The 6,157-nt window shown below is 36.0% G+C and overlaps 1 protein-coding gene across 1 annotated transcript; it reads right to left on the reverse strand.

Annotated features, from left to right (window-relative positions):
- Positions 1-273: 273 nt before the first annotated feature.
- On the reverse strand, positions 274-5,649 carry LOC129889239 (mediator of RNA polymerase II transcription subunit 10b-like). Its single transcript, XM_055964461.1, has 5 exons — positions 5,289-5,649; positions 5,113-5,193; positions 4,925-5,027; positions 1,367-1,456; positions 274-519 (listed from the first exon to the last, which is right to left on the reverse strand). The coding sequence occupies exons 1-5, from the start codon at positions 5,546-5,548 to the stop codon at positions 448-450; spliced, it is 606 nt and encodes a 201-aa protein (XP_055820436.1). The 5' UTR covers positions 5,549-5,649; the 3' UTR covers positions 274-447.
- Between the last annotated feature and the right edge of the window lie 508 nt (positions 5,650-6,157).

Consider the following 6,157-nt stretch of genomic DNA (forward strand, 5'->3'; position numbering starts at 1 on the left):
GGTTTGGTAGGATCCTATAGGTTTGGCCTAAATCCTGTATTTGTTTTTTAAGAAATTCATTTTATATGTACAAATAATTAATTTAGAACCTGTAAATAACTCAAAGGCTAAAATTTCAAATCCTGGATCAACCTCTGCTCCCACCCTTCCACATATTGTACAAATTGGACAGTTGCTTTCTTGTTCTACCTGGAACTTCCACGGGTGAGAGAAGCAGGCGGGGAGAGTTGATTACACATGACACAATCTTTCACTATTCTAGAGGAAGGTAGATACAATGAACAAGATCTTGAATAAATTTGTGATCCATAAATCTATTATACATACATTTTACATTCTTGAAAATCTAAAGGCTTCTTTAACAGGTAAGGACATTAAAGCCCATTAATAATAAGGAAATATGTTAAATTAACCTGAGAAGTTCAATACAACTTCCACCTGTGGAAGTTAAATTTCAGGCTTCACCTTTACATCTCCATTTGGTAATAGACTTTGCGCTTGAGCCAAACGCTTTGCCTCCTGCTTACACGAAAACAATGAAAAATGTCTACTACAACAACCAGAAACTAGCAATAATGTAAGTAAAAGTTTCAAGAACAGCTCTACAAATCGAAGAGTATCAACAACTCAGTGTCATCAAAAGTTGAACCAAGACAAAAAGTATTAGCAGTCTTTCATGATACTGCACAAAGAGCATCAATTGCCCAGAGGCTGTATCAGGAAACCTTCTAAAGTAAAAATTTTTATCAGCAGTACGCATTCCTTGAATTAAAACAGCAATGCTGTCAAGTAGCACTAGCAACTGAAAACTGAAATTCCAGCGACGTGTTTGTCCATCTATATAGAGAGCATAAATTTGATCTGAGCATAATCTAACAATTTGAAAACACCAGTTAATTGTTCCCTTAGAAAGAAAGTTCAAGATTCAAGTCTAATTGGCACCTATAACCAAAAAGAATTTCCACGTGCTTGGAAGGAAATCAAAAAGAAAACGCCAACATATGAGGGACATGTGGAACTGTTAAAATAAAAAAATCAATTCCACTTTACACATGAGCCAACACATTCTTTTTTTTCTTAAACAGTGTAAGATTGCATCGTCCTCAGATGGAGCCTCAAACATTCCCAAATGATCCCTAGACAAGGTTAGGCCTTCATTTACCCTATCAGTTCGTGGACATTAGATTTCCAGAAATATCATGAAGAAGTCCATCTACATCTCCTAGATCAAGTAATTTGTGCTGAATCGATAAGATGGCAGTAATTAACTTTACAACTATTCAGAGGAAACATATGCTTGGTATATTTACTTGAAAATTGAAATGCTCATAATATCTGAAGTATTGAACAAGCAAACGGAACTTACAGCTGCAGAAGCTGCACGAATCTCCCTATAAGCTTCCACTTCCTCAGGGAAAGCCTGTTCAAGCTCCTCCAGGAGATGCCCTCGCAAACCCTGTGACAGACGATTAAAGAACGCAATATTTTTTTTAAAAAAAGATAGGTAGTATTGATGTCAAAAACCAGCATCAAGAAAGTGCTGTGATTACATCCAAAAAGATAGCAAAAGAAAAGAAAAGACCCCGACTAATCCATACAAAAGATTCAACGAACCATCACAGGGTATTCTATGCTATCAATTCCATTTTACACCACAAAGGTATCAACAAAATACAATCAGATTCGACAAGAAATCTTCAGGAATGAATTCTTTTGTCCTCCAGAACACCTTGTCTTTCTTTGCTGGTATAGTGTTCCATGTTTTCTCAAGATGCTTAGAAATATCTTCTGCTCCAACAAGACAGTAACTCATTACCCATTTAATGCCCAAACAATTCAGAAAAATCTGCTACAACTGTGAGGTGGAGAGCAGAGTCTAGCAATAAGTGATTGACGTTTTTTGTTTCCTCCTCTCAAGTAAAGAACTCATACATTCTTTTAAATGTGGAACAAGGGAAAATGCACTAGGATGAAAACCATACTGAAAGGAATCCATGAATGTAAGCATTGCATGTAAATTAGAAATGTAGTAGGAGTATATTTTATATTTGAAAATGGTAACAGTAACTAGAAATATAATAGAAACTGTTGTATAATCAGCAAGAAGGGAAAGGATATCCTTGGGAGGCAATTTTACTGATGGGGAAATATTCTCCTGAGCAGACAAATCAGTAAACAAGATTAATATAATTATTTTTTAGACAACTCCAACAATATGCTTAGGAAGAGAGACCTACACATGGTAGTCATTGACCTAGCAAAGGCATACGATAATGTTCCTAGGGAGGTTTTGTAGAGACATTTGAAGTCTAGAGGTGTACCACAATTAAGGACATGAAAGATGGAGCCAAGACCAAGGTAAGAACAAACGGAGGTGACTTAGAACACTCCCCTGTCATGATGGGATTGCACCAGGGATCAGCCCTAGCATGGTTTTGTTTTACTTAGTGATGGACGAGGATTAGGTTAGAAGGGTAGCAAGTAGTCAAGTGTGACGTACTTGCATGTGGGAGAGTCAGGGGGCTAGTCTCCTCTACCCATCTTATCCTTATTTAATAGTACTAGTTAGGTTTTTTGTGGTAGCTTATTCATCATTTTTTACTACTACTTGTTTCTTCTTTTGCTTTGTTCATCTTGTTATTCTGTTGCCATTATTTTCTTTTCAATCATACTTTGCTATCACTTCTTTTGGGCTGAGGGTCCATCAGAAACCACCTCTCTACCCCACAAAGGTAGGGGGTAAGATCTATGTATACCTTGCCCCCTCCCCTATCCCCACATGTGTATTACAGTGGGTATGTTTTGGTGGTGTGGTTGTTTGTGGACTGATATGTGAGTGATTATTAGCAGATCAAAAGCTTTTCACTAAAGTGCGCTCTGAAAATTGTACCTGAAGAGAAAATGATAAACCCAAATGAACTTTCTCCATCTTTTTCCCATCAAAGCCATGTACTAAAATTTCCCCGGGCATATCAGAAAGTTCTTACAGGAATATATTATAAAAGACACCATCCGTGCAGCACTATAGCAGAATGAAGTAAATTGATTCCCAGTAGTACTGCCATTCTAAAACTGGATTTATAATTCTCCTTACTCCATTAATTTTAGAATTCTTTAGCTGCTGCAGGAATACTTCTTTCATTTAGGCAGTTATTTACTAAGTTGCTCGAACTCGGCAATTTTGGTGCCGCACCCGTGTCGACACGACACTGACACGGGTAAAGGTGTGAGATCTGTGTCAGATCCGGTCAAATGAGATCGGGTGTGTTGACCAACAATTTGGAGAAAAAATTGAAATTTTGACATCTCAAAGTAAAGATTTGAGTAGATCGGAAACAAAAAATCTTCAATTCTGCTGCTATATAGTAATTTATACTAGTCCTATTGTCTACTTAGAAGATTTTTTCTTGGTAAATCTTCTTGTTCATGTTGGCTGTTGCAGGTTTCTGAAATTTAAGAGCTCTACGATTTCTATTTTGGAACAGAGAAGCCGAGAATTGGTGACACCATGGTAGACTACTAGACTTTGTGTGTGGTGAGTTGTATTGTATCAGGGAAAAACAAAGATATGGAGAACTTGTTGGGAAGAAGATGGAGAGAGAAGAAGAAGCAGAGGAACAAAGATGAAGAAGACGACTAAGACCCCAAGACTAATTTATTACCTATTTTGATTGACCTTTAGTCCTTTATTAACTGCCAAGTTTATTATTTATTATTAAGGATATATATATATATATTGGTAAAATTAGATAAATATTACATATTAATTAGAGTTTATAAAAGAGAAACATTATAATTATTTAATTATAAATCAAAGATTAATTAAAAGAAATTGCCGGGTAACCGCGCCCGTATCCGTATCTAGATCCATATCCCCGAATCTTAAAAAATAGATCACGAAGAATCCGACATGCAGATCCACACCCGTGTCGGACACCCGCACTTGAGTCCGAGCAACTTAGGTTATTTACAACAACAATAATAACTAATCCTCAATCCTAAACTAGTAACTAGTTGGGTCACTTATACGAATCCTCATTATCCAATACTTATTATTCCAATATTCAATAAATCTATTCATTGATCAGTGATCACAAATCTATTTATTCCAAGCATGTTGTTGTTGTTGTATTGAGCTTTAGCTTTGCACTAAGAGCTTTAGATTCTTTCCAAACCTGGCCTAAACTAATCAAGCAGTTACTTAACTGACAATTTTAAATCCTTAAGTTTGAGATTTAGATTTGCTCTAAGAGCAACAACTAGAAGGAGAAGAAACTAGAACAGCCCTCAAAAAACATATCTTTTTTCCCTAAAAATGGTCTTAAAAACTCATGACCGATATGCAGATCGCTTTTTACTGGCAGCTTATCTAGAGGCAGTTTATTTTTATAGGGTCACCATAGTCCTTACGGTCGGCCAGGATATTGTTACGTGATAAATATCTTATATCAAGCTTATTCACAGCATGTTGACATGGAAAATGACTCAAAAGAAGGGGCATTTAGGAGGTCCTTAGTATTTGAACTTGAACTAACATAAGCTTCCATAATCATAAAATGGAAAGTCTAACATTTGCTGGAAAAGGCCTTTCCCTTTCCTTCAATTCTTCTTCCATACTTCTTAACCTTTTACCTTTTTATTTCTTTATGATATTTTTCTTGTTTATTTAGCACACTCTTCATTATGATTAATTTTATCTCAAATGGCATACAACTGATCTTTTACCTTGCCACGAGTCATTTTCTTCCACACGCAGTATCTTTAGCTAGTTAAACAAGCAGAATGCACAGTAAATTGTCCAAAATGAGGTTCAGTATAAATTGATAAAGCCAAAAACAAATTCAAATTCTGAAACTTCTAACATATCCATTAGGTCAAAAGATACATACCAAACAATATTAAAAGCAATGAAGTAAAAATTAACCTTGAATGCATCTGTTTTCCCCTTAGTGATTTGGTTCTTGGCAATACAACTATTCAACACATCCCTTGTAAATTCATCTGGATTCTTCCCATCATCAATCAAGCTACAACACGAAAATTACCACATATGAGTGCCAAAACCAAAATAATTATAATAAAAATAAGTAAAGCATAATAAGATAATATTACTTCAGAACCTCCATTGGCACTTGAATATTGCATTTCTCTCCCAATTTCGCCATATTATCAAGCTCAAGCACAAGATTATTCCTAAACACAAAAATTAAAGGAATATCAAACTAAACCATAATCCAACGTGAATTTAAGACTATCGCAAGTACAAAGCTAAAAAAGATTATACTTACATGCGTTGAAGAAGGGGAAGTTGAGAGGATACGTTGTAAGAAGAGACGGTGAGATAAAGCTGGTGGAGAATCCCTAGGGTTTTGTCGATTGAATTTATGACTTGATTGAGATTCTGCTTTGACTCCTCGGCGGGTGAACCAGCGGTGGAAGCAGCGGCGCTGGCCGCTAAATCGACCGGTGATGCGTCGTTGGATTTAGGGTTTATTATTCCGTTGCCGCCGATGCTACCGGCAGCAGAGTTATGCTGTGATGAGTCCATGGCTTATGTTTGGATTTGCGAATTGCGAATTCCAGAATGAATTCGTTTTATACTTTCTTTGTTTTTTTTTTTAGAATGTTAGATATCATATGGGTTTGGTTTGATTGATGAATCGACCCGAGACAAGGTCAGCCCAATTGATTGTTTTTATAGCACATTTCTTCTCTCTCCCATCTCTCTCGCACTTGCCTCTCTCATCCCTCTTTCGCTCTATAATTTTTATTCCAGTTCTTGACGGTAAAACTTACCATATGCAAATTATTATGTTGTATTCAGATTCAGTCTTTAATTTCATCATTGATGGTTGGGATTAATTGTTGAAAAGTCTCTAAATTTTCAGAAATAGAGGAAATAAATACACCAAAAAATAAAGAAGGTCAAACTCATCGATGGCCCCCTAAAGTTGGCACCAACTTTTAGTTAGACACCTCAATTAGGCTTTCTTCATTCTAGATACATCATGTCGGATCCTGCTGTGTCATTTTGACACTTTTTTTATAATGAGTAAAAATATATGATATGTGTGTGTTACACTCGCAAATGACGTGTAAAGTGATGAACTAAACGACGACATTTGTTATTTGTGTCAAAAATAATTCTTAAATAATG

Source organism: Solanum dulcamara, chromosome 5 (genome assembly GCF_947179165.1).
Source record: "Solanum dulcamara chromosome 5, daSolDulc1.2, whole genome shotgun sequence".
Lineage (NCBI taxonomy): Eukaryota > Viridiplantae > Streptophyta > Magnoliopsida > Solanales > Solanaceae > Solanum > Solanum dulcamara.

Coding starts and splice junctions, on each gene's coding strand:
- LOC129889239 (XM_055964461.1), bottom strand. CDS start 5,548: ATGGACTCATCACAGCATAACTCTGCTGCCGGTAGCATCGGCGGCAAC. Junction 5,194..5,288: donor CTTCCCCTTCTTCAACGCAT/GTAAGTATAATC, acceptor TTTTGTGTTTAG/GAATAATCTTGTGCTTGAGC. Junction 1,457..4,924: donor GGAAAACAGATGCATTCAAG/GTTAATTTTTAC, acceptor CGTCTGTCACAG/GGTTTGCGAGGGCATCTCCT.